The sequence below is a fragment of the Solanum stenotomum genome, chromosome 4, assembly GCF_019186545.1.
Source record: "Solanum stenotomum isolate F172 chromosome 4, ASM1918654v1, whole genome shotgun sequence".
Taxonomy (NCBI): Eukaryota; Viridiplantae; Streptophyta; class Magnoliopsida; order Solanales; family Solanaceae; genus Solanum; species Solanum stenotomum.
In genome coordinates this window covers 9,163,072-9,181,042 of record NC_064285.1, presented here as the reverse complement: position 1 = coordinate 9,181,042, position 17,971 = coordinate 9,163,072, and the positions used below count along the sequence as shown (strand labels likewise).

Sequence of the window (17,971 nt, the reverse complement as noted above, 5' to 3'; positions counted from 1 at the left end):
CTTAAACATGTCACGTGGAAAATTGAAATTACAATGTTGCCAAAAATAAAAAGGAAATAGGTCATTCTTTTTCAAACAGATAAAAAAAGAAAGCATGTCATTCTTTTTTTAAATGAAGGAAGTACAATTTTCTCAATTTCAATTTATATGACATAATTTGAATTAATATGGAATGTAAATAATAAATTATGATCTAAAATATGACATAATATCTATGTGATTATAACCTTTTTTCATTAAGAACAAAATGAAAAATATTAGGCTAAATATTTACTAAGAAATATGTTATTCTGTTTTAGAACGACTTGAAAAGATTAATGGTTCTAATTAGAGGTGTCAAATGGGAGGGTCGAGTTGAAATTAGAGATATTAAATTGGGTTGAAACAAAAATTGAGTTGGGTTATGACCAGCTCAATTTCACCCACTTAATCTCAATTATTTATTATATTGTTATTTAATTTTTTATAACCACAATTTAAATTTCAACTCAAGAAATTAAATAAAAAATTACAAATAGATAGAAAAATCCTAGAAGATATAAAATATATCATAATTTATACCTTCAATATAGGAACATACATTAAATCAATGCAAACAAAGAGTCTTAAACAAGTTGAAATTGGAGATTAAATTGATCTCAATTGAGGATTCTTTTTTAAATGGGTTAAAACTTGAAAGAGTTGAGATTGAACTAAAATAAAATTAGGGAAAATTATACCAGGTGACAACCCATAACATTTGTTTACCACTTTTCTGGCCCAATGTTGCTCCCAATTGCACACGCAAGTGTACGTGATCGCGCAACTAATATAGTTCCTTTTAGAAATGAGTTATCGTACCCAAGGACTTACGATCAATTTATATTCACTATCTTAATTCCACAACTCACAAAAGTATCTTTAAAAAAGTTTAGAGATTATTTATTACTACTACGACTAAAATAAGAAATATAGTAACTAATGCAAACGACTTCAGATTGATGTTGAGCAAGTAAGAGACAATTCCAAGGCTGCAGCTTGCATTGGATTTCATGTATCGTATCTCAGGTAATGAACTAATTTAGGTTATGAAGTTACTGGTTTACAGGGTTGATGATATGATCATGGTCTCCCGACCTCTAATCGCCTACTCCAATTAGTTGTCTAACTACGTAGAACAGGGATAGACAGTCCTAATTAGCGAGCATTTATATTTCATCCTATTTCGTAACCAAGCTAGGTGTTCGTCTGAAAGTCACTCCTAAACACAAATCAACTCAATTTAATGGATCAAGATCAAGCTTTATATATTCTTTGGTCTATCTACCTTAGCGTCTCCCGAGTTTAAGAGTAGACAAGAAATTTATTTCTATGGTGATCAAGCATGAAATATTAAAACAAGAACACAAAAGTAATTTAAAAGAGATAACCATGAATTAATTCAATTAAACCATTGACACTCAACAATCATTCGTAGCTACAGCCCCAAAACAAGGGCGTTTAGCCACTCATAATCTTTAAAAACCTCAAAAGACTACTGTTCATGCGATTCTCAAAATAAAGAAAGAGTTAGAGAATTGAAATCTAATACAAAACTTTAATCCTTGCTCTTGCACACAAAAAAAAAGTCGAACCCCTAACAAAATAACCCTAGGGTCTTATTTATAGAGTTTAGGAAAAGTATTTCCAAATCTAATCTAAAAAGGAGTCCTGATTAAATAAACTTTCGCTGGACACGTCAGACACAGGTTGGGGCGCAACACCAAACAGTGCGCCATCTACAACCTTTAGTAGTTCATGCGTTGGCAGGCTGCGCCAGACAGTGCACCTGAGAAGCGCTTCAGAAGTTTTCGCCATGGCGCCTCGCGCCATGCAGTGCCCCTCAGGAGGTCGCAGTAGTTGTGGCCTTGGTATCTCGCGCCAGGCAGTGCGCCACACTGCACTTCCTTGATCCATCTTCATGCTCCTTTTACTCCTCCTTTGCTTATTGACTTCATTGACCGTGAAAGTTCCCGCACCACCTTATCACATGTTTTAGTGCACAATCATAGCAAGTTAGACAAAACAGAGTCCATAGTCTTAAGATTATTCTTAATTTCAAACCTATGCATGCATTTACTGGAAATTTCAGCATATAAATAAGCCTAAGATCACCATCCCACACTTGTACCTTTGTTCTTCCTCGAACAATCCTCTAACCATCAACTCATTTTCGCTTCCTATGGACTTATCAACCCGCCTTAAAATCAAATAAACATATTTAATCATGCTTTTGTAGCTCACATTGTATGCAACACTTAACATTTTAAATTTCCATTACAGTATGCCAATCATCAACACATAAGCTCAAAGAATGACTCGTTTACCATATTCCTAGGATAATGAAACCTTATGCAAACACACCAAGTACGACATACCCAAACATATGTCATGAATGCTCTCACCAGTTTGTATTTGGTATAGTCTTTCACTCCTACAATCAACACGATTGCACGTTGTAGTTTAGAATAAGGCCTATTTTTCAAACATTTCACTCACTCTCACAAAAGAAGTTCTCACCCATCATCACATTCCATACGCTTGTCCTTGGTGTATTTTCATTTTCACAAAGTATTTCTCATGGAATTAAGAGGACTTCTATTTGGTTGTAATGTTGGCTTAAGGTAGGGTAGGAAATATTTAGGATATAGTTGGTGACTACACCTCCCTAATGCACCTGTTATTTTCCAGACATACATCTTTACTAGCCTTTCTTTTCCTTTAATACACACTTCATGAATATTTTCCCTTTTTTATTTCAAGCTTTGGCCTTTCTTCTACTTTTTTTTTTATTTGTCTTTACACTAGCCACCCTTAACTTACGTTTGTAGGCCCAGTTGAGGTGCACAATGTCCACTAGGGACTAGGGCCAATATTTAAGCACTTTCTGACATAGCCATCCTCAACTTAGTCTCTTAGTCAATTCAATGGGACTATCCTCAGGAAAAGTACCAAAAGCAAAAGTCGAGGAACTCAAATAGAAAAGACTCAATGAAGCAGTAAAATATATACAAATAGAATCATCTCCTACCCCATACTTAAAGATAACATTGTCCTCAGTGCACACAACACAAAGTATAGATTTAGAGATACTCCTTTAGGCCTCTAGGCCTAGTCGTCATCATCATGACCATCCGTCACATCAATGGCACAATCGAATGCCATCAAATAAGCATCATTCTCCTCAACATCAGCATCGTTGTCCTTCTCATCGATCGTCTTTTCGGCGGTAGCCTAATCATCATCGACCGGCTCCTGTCGGATCCATCCTGCACATATAAATTGCACTATCTATTAGCGGGAAGCGCTCGGCTTAGCTCTCTATCTCTTCATCAGTAACAGGGCGACCCCTGATCCGAAGCTGCAACTCTGCCATGCCAAACATTCTAGCCATCCAACTGTCATCCCACACTTGCCTCTTCAGTGTCGATAAGACAGATCCATGTGACATATCTTGAGCCTTTGTGCGCATCACATCCAACAGATTGCATACGAGGTACGGTCCCTAGCTATAGTCATATCAAGACTCTCCTCCTCGATTCCCTCCGCCCAGAGAAATCGGATCATCAAACTACCATATCAAAACCTCCACCGCTTATTGTTACGAAACTTCATCATATTCTGCCGCAGCACAGCCCCCCACATTTATTGGAATACCTTTCATAAGCATGTACACCAGAACCACCCACTCCCTAGTAACATCTGAGGTGTGCATACCCGATAAGAGGACACTACATACAATTTTCAACCATACGCTGGCCACTTGGTTTAGGTTAGTATAGTGGAGAGTGGCATGTCTACCAGTATCTTTGTTGCGATCCCTAGCCGTATAATCAATCCCACACAAAGTATGTCTAATGTCTCTATAAGGAGAGGTTTCTTTCAACCTATTATAATCATCAGCATCATATTGGGGTGTGCCCAAAAACACATTCAACACTTTAGAGGTAAAGTGAACCGTATTATTGCGAATTGGTACCGACTTATTGTAGCGTGTCTTAATGATCCAATTATCATCGAATTCCCTTACCAAGGTGAGATTACAATCCCCTTGATTTTCAAAAACATAGTGCAACCCCAAATTACACACAATTTCATGAATTATTGGAAATTCAACTTGTAAGCGTACCTCATCTACATACTCGTCCCCAAGATATTTCGCTTCTTTTTGGCATTCAAACCATTCCTTGCCATATTGTTCAACGGCCTGCTTGCCAAACTTTTGAGACGGAGTTTGGCTACTTGAAGAACTGAAAACAACACCCTTCCTTGACCTCTTAAAACCCGCTCCACCATCCACATTTTTACCCTTAGGGGCCAAGAGAACTATCAAGAGGGAGAAAAGAGAGAAAGAAGAAAAGGGGGTCGGGTTGGGCAGTATGGGTATAGAGTGAATTGGTTTTAGATTTTCTTAGTTGTTAGGGATTAGTGTGGGTTGGGGATGAAGAAAAATAGAAAGGAAGAAACTTTGGTGGAAGATTAATGGAGGATTTGGGGTCGTGTGGGAAAGAATTTAAAGGGAGAAGAAGAAATTGAAGAGTTGAGAGAATATGGAGAGTGGGGGTCGATTTGGGGGTTTTAGAGAGATGAAGAGAGGTGGAATTTTAATGGGGTGGGAATTTAAAAGGGTGGGCTGGGAAGGGTCGGGTTTAGATCCATTTTAGGTTGACCCAGCTGCAAATCTGCACGATATGGGCGCCTCGTACCATCATTGCGCCATGACAGGCGCTCTCCAGTTTTGGTCCTAGCGTGGCGCACCACTCAATGCGCCAGGACACTTGCTCTGTAGTTTCCGACCTGGCTCGCCGCGCCATCCAGTACGCCAGCCTATATATATATTATTATTATTATTATTATTATTATTATTATTATTTTCCTATCTATTACAAAATAAGTTGCAAATAATTGAAATCCTAACTATCTAATACTAAAAATAACAAAATTTCACTAGATCCTATGAATTGAAACTAAGTTAAGAAAATTTCAAAAGCCAACAACTAACTACATAGTACATATCGTTCATGGGTTGCCTCCCATGGAGCGTCTGGTTTAATGTCGCGGCTCGACTCAGCTTGGATCATTCATCATTCAACTTAAGAGCCTCTCGATCACGATCCGTATCTTCACGAAGTAGTGATTGACCCTTTGCCCATTTACCAAGAATGACGGGACATTTTTGCCTTTAAGTTCTATGGCACCATGTTGCGTCATCCTCACCACTTCAAAAGGACCACTCCATTTCGACCTTAGTTTTTCGAGAAATAACTTAAGTCTTGAGTTAAAAAGTAGTACCTTTTCGCCCAGATAAAGGTACCAAAAAACTACATGCATTAAGGTACCAAAAAATATCGTTATTTAATGTATAAAATGGGTAAATAAATTGATTTCAATAATATTGTTATAATGTGTAAATTTGGTATATAAATTGATTTCAATAATATTAGTTAAAGTTAACTAAAAATTAAATTACTTTCATTTTATAGACAATAAATGATTTTATTTTTTTTTGAATTTATCGTGTGAAATAATATGTAACAAGGTATACTCATTCCATTCAATATGAAGATTATATACAAACGGGTAAACTTGATTTATTTTAGCGATTTAGGTTTTAGATTTAGATTTATGAAATTCTTGTATATAAAATGCTAATTATAAATGATGCAGTATTTTCAAACCGAAATCCGTTGTTCACTTCATGCACATTCATATAAACAAAAATTATGCATCTAAATAAAATTATAAAAAAAATCCATATTCCAAAAAAAAAAATAGATTCTAGAAATAAAAATGCTTATTTTAATTTATTTTTTGAAAAAAAGTAATTTTCAAATAAAAAACACCAAAATAATGATATCAACAAAAATAATTTTCAAAGCAGTAAAAATTACACGTAGAATCTGAATAAACACTATTAAGTACCTGACGTTTTTTTCCATAAAAAGTGGCAACTACAAACAAGGATGAAGGAAGAACAGATTGATATTATTAATTAGAAGATTGATAACAACCAAAACACTGACTAAGTAATTGAGAGAAAATTAGGATATTGATATCCTACGGTTATAAAACACTATAATTAAGGAAAATATATTGTTGATTAAAAATTATTTTAATTTATATTCCATTTTTTAATTAATTCATTATTTGTTAGATATTGTTAAAAAAAATCTAATGTTATATATTGAAAATTAGAAAGTCCTGTTAAAACTAATAATATTCACTCTTAAATATAGACATTAGTGTTTAACAGCATATACAGTAACACATTAGGGTAAGTGAAAAATGATTTTCATGTATGCCGATGGAGTTGATATCTTGTTGATAACTCTAGGTTTTCTTGGGGCGGTTGGAGATGGTACTTGCTTTTCGATCGCGCTAATAGTCACCGCCAAACTCATGAACATTATTGGTGGTGCAGACACATCAAATGCCCTTAACTTTATGCACAATATTAACGAGGTAAGTAAACAATAAGACTTGAACGCACACCTATCGTTATGGGAGTGATTAATCATTAGAGTTTTGGTTATTTGCAGAATGTTAGGTGGTTGATTTACATTGCTGGTGCAAAATGGATCGCGTGTTTCTTAGGTTTGTTTAATCAGCTCTTTTCAATATAAATAAATTCGATCTTGATTACTTTAATTTGTACGTTCTTTCGTAAGGATTTTATTTTTTTAATTTGTTTTATATTATGAATTTATGATTATTAGTATTTTGTTAGAGGGTTTTTGTTGGACAAGAACAGCAAAGAGAAAAGTTTCAAGGCTAAGGATTAGATACTTGAAAGCAGTTTTAAGACAAGATGTTGGCTTCAAGGCCAGTGTTTCTGATGACTGTCTAGTAATTCAAGATTGGATTGGTGAAAAGGTAAGCACTTTTTTACTTTTAACTATTATTTCGGATCCAGATATCATGTGTCTTCATTTAATTTGCACTTTGACATATCATCGGAGATTGTGTATTAGAATCATCTCTTATGTATCTCATGAAGATTCGATAATTTCTATAAATATAAGAAATTCATATTTGCTAATTTTTCATACTGATAAGATTCAACTGAACCCCTTGCGTCCACCTAACTTTTGCCCCCAAATTCTCATATTAATATGTGACTATGTTTTATAATATTGAAAATAGGTTCCATTTTTCTTGAGGGACATGTCAAATTTTATTGGAGCATACGTGGTAGGATTCTTGATGATTTGGAGGCTGGTATTAGTAGTATTTTCAATATTATTTTTGTTGATGATACCAAGTATCATTTATGGAAGGGCTCTTAAGAGAATATCAAGAAAAGTGAGGGATGAATCTAATAAAGCTGGAAACATTTTGGAACAATGGATTTCTTCAATTAGAACAGTGTATTCTTTTGTTGGAGAAAGAAAAAGTATAGAAGATTATTGTGTCGCACTTGAAGGATGTGTTGAATTGGGAGTAAAGCAAAGCTTAGTTAAAGGATTGTTCTTTGGGAGTTGTGGCTTTGTCACTGCCTTTGCAATTACAGCTCTCCTATCTTATTATGGTAGCATATTGGTTATGTACAATGGAGTTCATGGTGGCAATGTCTGTATGGTCACCCTTGCAATTTTTTGGGGTGGAAAGTAATTATCTCTACCCTTTCTTTTTTATATTTTATCAGTATTATTGCATAACATGTGAAAGCATATTAGTTATTACACCTTTTATTATAATTAGAATTTGTTGCTAAATAGCTCCTAAATAATTGAATTTTTGTATCGTCCATCACTAAATGAGATTAGCATGTGATATTTGTTGTTTAACTAGGAAAGTTTGTCCTTTGTTAATTTCTTATTTTCTTGTAGTGATTTTTACTGAAATTTCTGTATACTCTCTTCGTTCAAATTTATTTGAGTAGTTAACCTGACACGGAATTTAAGAAAGAAAAAAGGACTCTTGAAACTTTGTTTCCCGTTAAAAACAAACCACCATATATTTTGAGATGGAAAGAATAGTCTACTTGTATGACATATATTGTACTCTATTAAAATGGAAAGGAACCACCATTTTATATGTATGCCCTCTAATTTTGAGTGTGCACAAGTAGACATTTAAATTTGTATAAAGTTGAACAAATAACATACACGTCCTACGTGGTATCCTACGTGACAATTTGCGTCCTACGTGGTGTCATATGTGTATTATGCTACATAAAACTCATGCGTCTATTTGTTCAACTTTTATATAAGTTTAAGTGTTTACTTGTGCACATTCAAATTAAAGTTGAAGGACATAAATATGAAATGAGGTCAAGTTAAATGACACATTTATATATTATACCAGTAAAAATCATTGCATGATCTATGCATATAACCTAAATCCACTATTTTAATTAATTTATACATTTAAACATTGGATATGTATAAATAAATATTTAAATTTGTATAAAGTTGAATAAGTAAACACACACATTTTACATGACGTCCTGCATATCAATTCGTGTGAGATGCTACATAGGAATCCACATGGAACATGTGTGTTTATTTCAACTTTATAAGTTTAAGTATCTAGTTTTGCATTGGAGGGCATAGGTATCAATCAAGGCCAAGTTAAATGACATGTTTTATGTAACTTGACCTCTGTTTAAATTTATGTCCTCCAACTTTGAGTGTGCACACGTAAGCACTGAACCTTATATAAGGTTGGACAAGCAAGTAGACACACGCATCCTACATGACAATTTTCATCCTACGTGTTGTCCTATGCGTATCATGCCACGTAAGACTCATGTGTCTATTTGTTCAGCTTTATACAAGTTAAAGTGATTACTTATGCACACCACACGAAGTTGGAGGAGATAAATGTGAAATGATGTCAAGTTAAAAAAAAAACACATTTATATATTATGCCTTTTATGTGTTACACCTACATGGCATCTTACATGTTTTTTTTGTCCCTCCAAACAGAAGATTGGGTTCTAGTTTGTTAAACATAAAGGATTTTGCAGAAGCAGTAGCAGCTAATAAACGTGTAATGGAAGTAATGAAAACGGTGCCCAAGATTGATTCAGAAAACATGGAAGGCCAAGCATTGGATAACATGACAGGGGAAATAGAATTCAAACGCGTTAAATTCGCGTACCCATCAGGGCCCGAAAGCACAGGACTAAAAGATTTTAGCCTAAAAATTTCGAGAGGGAAAACAGTGGCGTTAGTAGGAGGAAGTGGATCCGCTGTAATAGCACTGCTGCAGAGATTTTATAATCCGATGGCTGGAGAGATTCTTCTCGATGGAGTCGTCATTAATAAGCTGCAGCCTAAGTGGCTGAGGTATCAGATGAGTCTGGTGAGCAAGGAGCCTGCACTTTTTGCAACCACAATTAAAGAAAATATACTTTTTGGCAAGGAGGATGCATCTATGGAACAAGTTATTGAGGCTGCAAAGGCTTCCAATGCTCATGACTTCATATGTAAATTGCCTCAGGGTTATTACACCAAGGTATGAGTAAAATGTCTTATATATATTCTCAAAGTATTTAGACACATGGGGTGTGTTTGGTAGGAAAATGTTTTTCATGGAAAATATTTTTCAGGTAACGTGCTCCTTAACTTGGCTTCAACTATTATCTATGCCCTATAGCTTTTGATGTACATAAGTATACACTTAAACTTGTAAAAAGTTGAACAAATAGACATATGCATCCTCCGTGACGTCATAGTAATCAGTTCGAGTGTATCTCATACGAAATGCCACGTAGGACGTCATATAGGATGCGTGTGCCTACGTGTTCAACTTTATACAAGTTTAAGTCTCTACTTGTGTGCGCACCCAAAGTTGGAAGGCATAGATGTCAGTTGAATAAAGTTATATGAGACATTTATGTAAATACTATTGAATATGTAGCAATTTATATGCACTAAATTATTACAGTACTTAATTAGTTATATGCACTATTGGTGTAAAACAAAAATATTTATACGATCAGGTCACTTTCGAAAAAATAATAGTTTGGAAGAACATACATGCAGGTGGGGGAGAAAGGTATACAAATGTCTGAGGGACAGAAACAGAGAATAGCCATAGCAAGAGCCATTATCAAGTCACCAAGAATACTCCTCCTAGATGAGGCAACCAGTGCACTTGACACTGCATCAGAAATAGTGGTGCAAGAAGCTCTAGACAATGCCTCCATTGGCCGCACCACAATCATCGTAGCACACCGCCTTTCCACTACCCGTAACGCTGACCTTATCGCCTTTGTCCAAAATGGACAGGTCAAGGAAATTGACTCACACAATGAGCTAATTAAAAATCAAGGACTATACGCTTCCTTAGTCCATCTACAACAAACTGAAAAACCTACTGGAGCGACTATTGCCTCTTCACAACAATCTTCTTCAATTGCAAATCAAGATGATACTTCAGTTCCGAGTACTTCAGGGCAAGGATCATTTAAAAGGCTTTTGGCTATGAATTTGCCGGAATGGAAGCAAGCAACTTTAGGTTGTATAGGAGCAATATTAGTTGGTGGAGTTCTACCGATATATGCTTTTCTGATGGGGGCATTGATATCAGTGTCTTACTCGCCTAGTCATGACGAGATTAAGAAAAAGACTAAGATATATACTCTGGCTTTCCTGGGGATGGCATTTATTACCCTTGTTCTCAATGTACTTCAGCATTATAACTTCGCAGTCATGGGAGAGCGATTGACTAAAAGGGTCAGAGAGAGGATGTTATCCAAGATGCTTACTTTCGAAGTTGGATGGTATGACAAGAAACAGAATTCCACTGCTGCAATATGCTCTAGACTTACCGATGATGCCAGTGTGGTACGATGTCTACTCTTTCATATTCATTTTATATGACGGTCTTTGACTAATCATATACTGTTTCAGAATGATACACATTTAGCTCGAACTTGTGGTCTTAGACCTTCATGACATTTCTGTGACTCTAAGATCATTTCATTGACTACAGATGAAAAAAGAAAGGGAAAAGAGTTTGAATATACTCCTCAACTTTGCGATTTAGAACTGATATATTCCTCGTTCTAAAAGTGGCTCACATATACCCTTACTGTAATACAAATGGGTATATGTGAGCCACTTTTAGAACAATGGGTGTATCATCTCTAAATGATAAAGTTGAGGGTTATATCAGGCCCATTTTCAGAACAAAAATTGAAGTTGATAGAGTTACCAACTATATAAAAGTCTCGTTCTTTTTTATCAGACTAAAAAGGAAATAATGTCATATAGCGTGAAATAAGTAATGACAACATGTTCTGTTTTTATAATTGTGCAGGTGAGGTCTTTCGTTGGGGACAGGATGTCATTATTCATTCAAACAATTGCAGGGATGACCATAGCTTGCGCGGTTGGCCTAGTTATCGCGTGGAGAATGGGATTGGTTATGATCGTGGTTCAAGCTTTCATCATTTTCTCCATCTATTGTAGGCGGGTTTTATTGAAAAGCATGTTGGAAAAATCCATCAAGGCTCAAGAAGAAAGCAGCAAGTTAGCAGCTGAAGCAGTTACTAATCTACAGACTGTAACAGCCTTCAACTCCCAAAGTCGAATTCTTCAAATGCTAAAAGAAGCCCAAGAAGGCCCTCTACGCGAAAATATACAACAGTCATGGTTGTCGGGAATAGTACTTGGCACTACCATCAGTCTCCAGTTATGTACATGGGCTCTCTTTTTCTGGTTTGGTGGATATTTCATGGTAGAAGGCTATATTGGAGCTCAAGCCCTGTTCCAAATCTTGGTGCTTTTAATTAGCAATTGGCGTGTCATTGCGGATTTAGGAACAATGTCTAAGGATCTCGACAGAGGTAAGGATGCTGTTGGATCAGTCTTCACAACATTGGATCGATTTTCCTTAATCGAGCCAGAGGATTCAGATGGTTACAAGCCAAAGAAAATAACAGGCCATATCGAGATGTATGAGGTGGATTTCGCGTACCCTGCCAGGCCTAATGTGATCATCTTCAAGGGGTTCTCGATAACAATCAATGCAGGAAAATCAACAGCATTTGTAGGACAAAGTGGTTCGGGGAAGTCCGCGATAATTGGTCTAATAGAAAGATTCTACGATCCTTTAAGTGGTGTAATAAAAATAGACAGGCGTGACATAAGATCATACCACTTGAAGTCATTGAGGAACCAGATAGCACTTGTAAGCCAAGAACCAACATTATTTTCCGGAACCATAAGGGAAAACATAGCGTATGGAGTGCTAGCATCAGAAGAAGTGGATGAATCAGAGATAATTGAAGCCGCAAAGGCAGCAAATGTCCATAGTTTCATCTCAGCATTAAAAGACGGATATGACACATGGTGTGGGGACAAGGGACTGCAGTTATCAAGAGGCCAAAAACAGAGAATCGCGATAGCTCGTGCACTATTAAAAAATCCAGGGGTGGTATTATTAGACAAGGCAACGAGTGCACTGGACAGTCAATCGGAGAAATTAGTGCAAGAGGCACTTGAACGAGTGATGGTTGGGCGGACAAGCGTGGTTGTGGCACATAGGTTAAGTACTATACAAAATTGTGATACAATTGTTGTGTTAGACAAAGGCAAAGTTGTGGAGAAGGGAACTCACTCTTCTTTGTTAGCTAAAAGGCCTTGTGGAGTTTACTACTCTCTGGTTAGTTCAGCAAATCATCATCCTTAATTACACTACTAGAAACGAAGGTTTTTCCACCATGAATTAGTGGGAAATTTGTGCTTCAGAACATGATTTCTTCACTCATTTTCCATTGAATAAGCTCACTACGAAAATGCATGGTAGGTAATGGATTTTTACTGAAATAGTGGGGAACTTTCTAATTTTCCTGTATGAAAATATTACTAGTTTTTTCTCATTGATTCAATCAAAATATCTTTAGAAATAAGCCACCGAACGTTTTCTCCGTGTGAAAACAGTGAATTTCTAGTAGTATTAGTTCTTCACTATATATGACTAAAACTTGATTATGAGTTCTACCATCATGGATCTATCTTCGATTTCACCACTCCATATAGGTCGATATTTCCAAATAATGTCAAAATTCTGCAGCCCCTTTTGCATTCTTTCAATAAAAGATTGTGGACACAATATGCATGACTACAAATTGGAACATAACTGCATAGTATGTCCCTATGTTGCTTGGACTCTTCAAAAATGGCGTGATGAGTGTGTGTTGGCCCTCCAAAAACAGTGAATTTTGTGAGGATCATCAACGCAATACCTTATGGATTTAAAATTACTACCTATTCTTTGAGAAATGTTGTCTACTAAACACACATTTGCACAAAAATAAAATAGATTAATTTGACGATTGTAATTTCCGGAAAATTGATCTCAACGACTCGGTACTCAAATATAATTTGTATAATTGTTTAGAATTTAGATGTTTGTGTTTTTATAAATTCATTATTTCGAATTTTATTATATTTGTATAATTCTAGAATTGTTGTATTACTCCGAAAAACAGATCCAATTTTAAATCTACAGTTGTACCCATATTTGTATAAATCTGTCATTGTATATAGTTATTCTAGTAGTATATTTCTATATTTTACTTATACAAAATAGATAAGTACAAAAGTCTACCAACATATATAATTATATTTATACAAATACAGATGAAAATAACTCAATTATACAGCTACACGTGAATTATACAAACGTACCCGTGAATAATGCAACGAGGTGTGAATTATACAAAAGAGTAAGCTATAGCTACAACACGTAAATATACAAATTATAGCTAAGGAGCCTAATTAAGTTTATTATAATGGTTATTTGAGAAATTTCCCCTAAAATAGGGATAAGACACAACTATCCCCTAGATTATGACCGAAATCTCAGAGACACACCTTAACTAAACTAAGGTCCTATTACCCCCTTGAACTTATTTTTTTTGTTATTTTGTACACCGTTTGTCTTACGTGGCACACTCTGTGACTCCACATAATTGAGGCGCGTGCGAGATATTTGAATGCCACGTAAGCCAAAAAGGTGCATAAATTTTTTTTAAAAAAAGGGTTAGGAGGTAATAGAACCTTAGTTTAGTTAAGGTGTGTCTTTGGGATTTCGGTCATAGTCTAGGGGGTACTCGTACCTTTCCCCCCTAAAATATATACATGTAAGCATGATATATATATATATATATATATAGTTTTCAGAGCTTGAGGTTCTGGTGCCCTATTTCTTGTATCATTTTTTTTAAAATTTAAATATTTTTGAGAAAATTTCAAGCATAATATTTGTAATCCAATTTGTTCGAGGTTCTGAATAACCATAGAGACCACAACAATACACTACATAGGTTGAAAATTTAAACTTTTACAAAGATCATAAACCAAAACAAAATATGTAAAACTTTATACAAGCATGAATTTATTTAAACTGCATCAAGATACACTTCACTTGGACACAATTGAACAGTGAGACAAAACCAACATCATTTTTCCTCTAAAAACATTTGGCTATGAACTCATTCAGCATTATATATTAAATTTAATTCGTTGTAAGAAGTCATAAACTTCAAAGGTAGGATCCGTCTCTATGACTAGAGTGATGAGAAAATGGGGACACCTGGTAAGGTAGTTCCAGCATCGACGATGAAGACATTGCCTGAAATATATTCGGAAGAATCGTGGATTAAATACTTCACCACTGAAGTTAAAGCCGGATTAATCGTTCCCGATGTTCTTAGAGGAATAGTTCTCCTAGTAACATTATTGAACCATTTATTTTGCATAAGCCCCTCTGTTATCTCTGATTTGAAATATCCTGGTGCTATTGAGCTCACTCTGATCTTGTCTACTCCCAATTCCATCGCCATATTCTGCCATTCATTAAATATATTTGAATACTTAATGCAAATATAATTTTTCTTACCTATAACACTTTTTATGTAAGTTTGAATGCATAGTCAAAAAAAAAAACAAATAAGATAGAGAGAGTAATGACTATCTAGTCACTTAAAATTCTGAATCCTTCTCTGTAAGTCATGCGTAGTCTAAGAGTTTTACAAAGTTTGAAAGCCACNGACACCTCAAGTATATATACTTATTTTCGTTTGATAACAAAAGGAATAACATGCTAAGGTATGACAATGGTCGAAGTAAAGCATACTTATAAGCAAGAAAGTGAGAGAGCATATTTAATTTGTAAAAAGTCCATATCGATCAGATGTGGTGAAATCAATTTAACAATGATGATATGTCATATGTGGTGAAGTGAACACAAGGTAAAATATGAGCTTTCGAATATGGTTAAATTTTGACATTATTTTGTACTCATTTTCTCAATTTTCTTGTGACAAAAGCAATTGAAAATTAACTTGATAACGCTATTGAATTTGGTGGCTCTAAAAATCTTAATTTTTACTTAACTGGATTAGTGAGTTACGTTGTTGTTTCACCAACTCAACATACTCGAATAATTAGAGGACAAGTACCTTAGATAGTACAACTTTTCTTTAGCAAACATGTCCTATATATAGTGTTATCATTCAAGAAAAAGACTTGAAAATGTCGTTTGTTGACTGTTGTTGCATGCAATGGAAAGTTTAGAAATAAAATATAGATTTTCGAGAAGACGGGGTGCTTAAGTTTTTTTGTTTTCCCGCTCATCGTCCAAATATCCATTTTTTTTTATTTAATTTGAATTCACGTAGAAAAACACAAAAAAAATTTAAAAAAACTAATTTAGAAATAAAATATAGATTTTCGAGAAGAGGGGGTGCTTAACTTTTTTTATTTTCCCGCTCATCGTCCAAATATCCATTTTTTTATTTAATTTGAATTCATGTAGAAAAACACAAAAATAAAAAAAACTAATTTAAAATAATTGTGTAAATGGAGATGCGGGGGATCGAACCCCGTGCCTCTCGCATGCAAAGCGAGCGCTCTACCATTTGAGCTACATCCCCAAGTTGTTAGACAAATCGGATATATTGTATTTCAATGTTGGTTTTACACGGGTGAATCTTACTGGGCCACGCTTTCTGTATATGTTCTGTATACATTTCTGATATTAATTCCCTTTAAGAAAGAAAAAAAGGAAAAGTTACACATTTGGCCACTCGCCAAATACGAATTTTTACATGGAGAAGGGCCTAAAATGCCCTTCAACTATTTAAATTGGTACAAAACTATCCTTCATCCACCTTCGGCCCCCAAATATCCTTGACGTCAACCTTTTGGCTCAAAAATACCCTTATGTCTAACGGATCATACACATAAGGTGGATGGAGGGCAATATTGTACCTAATCCCATAGTTTAGAGCATTTTAGGCTCTTATCCATTAAAATAATTTGAAATTACTTTATATATAAGCCCATATGGTTGACTTGATTTTAAATTTCATAGTAAATTGAAAATAGAAAAAAATTAGTCCTCTACTCTCTACACTCCCCCCCCCCCCCCCCACCCACCCCTTCTCTTCCTCTCTCTTACATTTTTTTTCTAATTGGATCTTGTCCATCATTTTAATTTTTTTCAATTTATGACAAAAAGGGAGAAAAAGAAGGAAAATAACGATGACATTCATATAGAAATAATTAGTTCAATAAAAGATGATTTAATGAAGCAAATATGTACGTATAATGCATTTTTCTTTTGTGTGTATCCAAAATTCAAAATAAAAGAATAAAAGTAATCATTTCTCTGATATCCACATCCATCCCTGATTCCACCATGACAATAATACAAATTAAAAAAATATGAACATGTGAGTTCATTTCTAGTTTGAGTCGTGGATATCCTAATAAAGAATAAGAGACTAAAAAAGGAAATGGACAAGATATTTGGATAATTGAGAGAAAATTAATATTAATAAAAAATTTAGATGGACAATCAATCGGGGTGAGTATGGATTTTAGTTGGATCCCCATTTATGAGTTGGATTATAATAAATTGGGTGTTGATTTAAAATAGGCCAATAGGAAGATATCATGAAACTAATTATTTTTTAATATTATTTTCAAGTGTATCATGTCAAAAATATGAGTCATATGTGGTTTTATAAAAATATAAATTTTCAAAAATATGTTTTTATTATTTATTTGAGAAGTGTTTAAATTTGGACCAATCACATTAGACAACATAATAAATAAATATTTAATAATTTTACTTTGAGGGAGCTATTAGAAATAGGAAAAATTATAGAAATCCCACATTTTAGTTTACTTATTACCATTATCCCCTATAAGTTTTACAAATCTCCAAAATCCCTCATTTTCGCGCATCAGATTAGTGTATCAGCGCTTATATTATTGTATCTCGCGCATCAGATTAATGTATCGCGCGTATTAGATTAATGTATCAACACTTATATTATTGTATCTCGCGCATCAAATTAGTGTATCAGCGCTTATATTATTGTATCCGTTTGAGGGATTTCTGTAATTATAAACTTTTAAAAGATAGATTGTAATTTTGTCTTAAAAGTATGTGATTTCTGTAATTTGCCCTTAAAAATAAGGGCAAATGTGAGTCAAAAGATTAACATCGAGAGTATTTTTGAGCCAAAAAGTTGACGTCAGGGTATTTGGGGGCTGAAAGTTGGGTGGAGGGTAGTTTTGTACCAATTTAAATAGTTGAAGGGCATTTTAAACCCTTCTCTGTTTTATATATTACAAATATTTAGCTCAAAACACTATATCCCATTACCGATAAGGAAGATATTTTTCCCATTATTTACATAGCCAAGTTTCTATGCTTTTAGTCGCATAGATACTATTTTCTTACGGCAATGTTTAAGAAATTCGATATACAATAATATAAAAGATATACATTCAATATACAATAATATACAAAACTTTCATAAACGGTTTTATAACAATATATGTTTAAAAACATGATATACAATATCATACATTCAAATATATAATATTATATACAATACTATATAATATTATACACTATTATACAACACCTGACTTTGTCTTCTTCCTTTAATCCAAGCTTCATATCAATCCAAAACACC

At 34.5% G+C, this 17,971-nt stretch overlaps 2 protein-coding genes and 1 non-coding gene across 4 annotated transcripts in view; 1 reads left to right on the top strand and 2 right to left on the bottom strand.

Annotated features, from left to right (window-relative positions):
- The first annotated feature begins 6,312 nt into the window (after positions 1–6,312).
- On the top strand, positions 6,313–12,663 carry LOC125861252 (ABC transporter B family member 15-like). Its single transcript, XM_049541195.1, has 7 exons — positions 6,313–6,480; positions 6,558–6,612; positions 6,746–6,891; positions 7,162–7,625; positions 8,949–9,480; positions 10,011–10,814; positions 11,290–12,663. The coding sequence occupies exons 1-7, from the start codon at positions 6,313–6,315 to the stop codon at positions 12,661–12,663; spliced, it is 3,543 nt and encodes a 1,180-aa protein (XP_049397152.1).
- Positions 12,664–14,313: 1,650 nt separating this feature from the next.
- LOC125863200 (uncharacterized) overlaps positions 14,314–17,971 on the bottom strand; it is a 42,468-nt gene continuing 38,810 nt past the window's right edge. For both annotated transcript variants that reach the window (XM_049543370.1, XM_049543371.1), the window contains one exon: positions 14,314–14,824. In XM_049543370.1, coding sequence (XP_049399327.1) covers positions 14,546–14,824 — 279 coding nt within the window. In that variant the 3' untranslated portion in view covers positions 14,314–14,545. The remainder of the gene's footprint in view (positions 14,825–17,971) is intronic.
- TRNAA-UGC (transfer RNA alanine (anticodon UGC)) lies at positions 15,841–15,913 on the bottom strand. Its single transcript has one exon. It is a non-coding gene; the product is annotated as a tRNA-Ala (tRNA).